The 1098-nt window shown below is 54.9% G+C and overlaps 1 protein-coding gene across 1 annotated transcript in view; it reads left to right on the forward strand.

Moving 5' to 3' along the window:
- Positions 1-1098, forward strand: part of LOC110027425 (DELLA protein SLR1-like) — a 2697-nt gene extending 1599 nt beyond the window's left edge. Inside the window, exon 3 of the mRNA XM_020728870.1 lies at positions 27-1098. Coding sequence (XP_020584529.1) covers positions 27-747 — 721 coding nt within the window. The 3' untranslated portion in view covers positions 748-1098. The remainder of the gene's footprint in view (positions 1-26) is intronic.

The raw sequence follows: 1098 nt of genomic DNA on the forward strand, positions 1-1098 counted from the left end.
GGATAATTACGTGCAGATCACGCTCTTCAACAAGTCGGTTGGAAGCTAGCCCAGTTCGCGGACACCATCCACGTTGACTTCGATTACCGCGGCTTTGTCGCTAAAAGTCTCGCTGATCTCGAGCCCTACATGCTCGAAACCCTCTCACCGGCAAGCGATGGATCCGGCGAGCCGGAAGTCGTGGCGATCAACTCCGTATTTGAGCTGCACCGCCTCCTAGCCAGACCCGGGGCTCTGGAAAAAGTTCTTTCCACCGTTCGCGCGGTTAAACCCCGCATCGTAACCGTGATAGAGCAGGAAGCAAACCACAACGCTGGTCCGTTCATGGAGCGCTTCACCGAAGCACTCCACTACTATTCAACGATGTTCGATTCACTAGAAGGCGGCGTTAGCGTCGGCGAAGGCCAGCAGGACCAGTTGATGTCCGAGGTCTACCTCGGCCGGCAAATCTGCAACGTTGTGGCTTGCGAAGGGTCGGAGAGAACAGAGCGTCACGAGACGCTCAATCAATGGAGGGCAAGAATGGGTAGTGCCGGTTTCGAACCCGTACATCTTGGCTCCAACGCCTTCAAGCAAGCAAGCATGCTCCTCGCCCTCTTCGCCGGCGGAGATGGCTACCGGGTCGAGGAGAAGGAAGGCTGCCTCACCCTCGGCTGGCACACGCGCCCATTAATCGCCACCTCTGCTTGGCGGGTCGCCGGAGCCGCCGATTCCATCTCTGCTTCCGCGGCCAGTGATGCGCGCTAATCCTAACGCGCGGCGAGATCTCTTTATTTTCCTCTAGCTATTCTCAGCCGTCGGATGAGAGATCCCGGTTCGGCCCGGCTCAGTGGGCCGGCTCACGGTCATCACGTTTTGGGGTTCTCGATTAAACCGGAAGGACGGGTTGAATCGTTGCTAAACCTTCCCATGTTGCCGTGGGTCCCACCCCGGATCCGAACCCTTTTTTATTTTAAATTTAATGATCGTACGTCTAGCGTCTAAGCATCTCCTTTTGTGGAGGGGGACTTCGTTTTGGGTATGAATCTGTTCTGTGTGTATCTAATTTTCCCTTCTGTCCATATGTAATATAATAAACTCCGAAAGGGGATTCTTTTA

This window comes from Phalaenopsis equestris, unplaced genomic scaffold (genome assembly GCF_001263595.1).
Source record: "Phalaenopsis equestris unplaced genomic scaffold, ASM126359v1 Scaffold000428, whole genome shotgun sequence".
In the NCBI taxonomy this organism is placed as follows: Eukaryota; Viridiplantae; Streptophyta; class Magnoliopsida; order Asparagales; family Orchidaceae; genus Phalaenopsis; species Phalaenopsis equestris.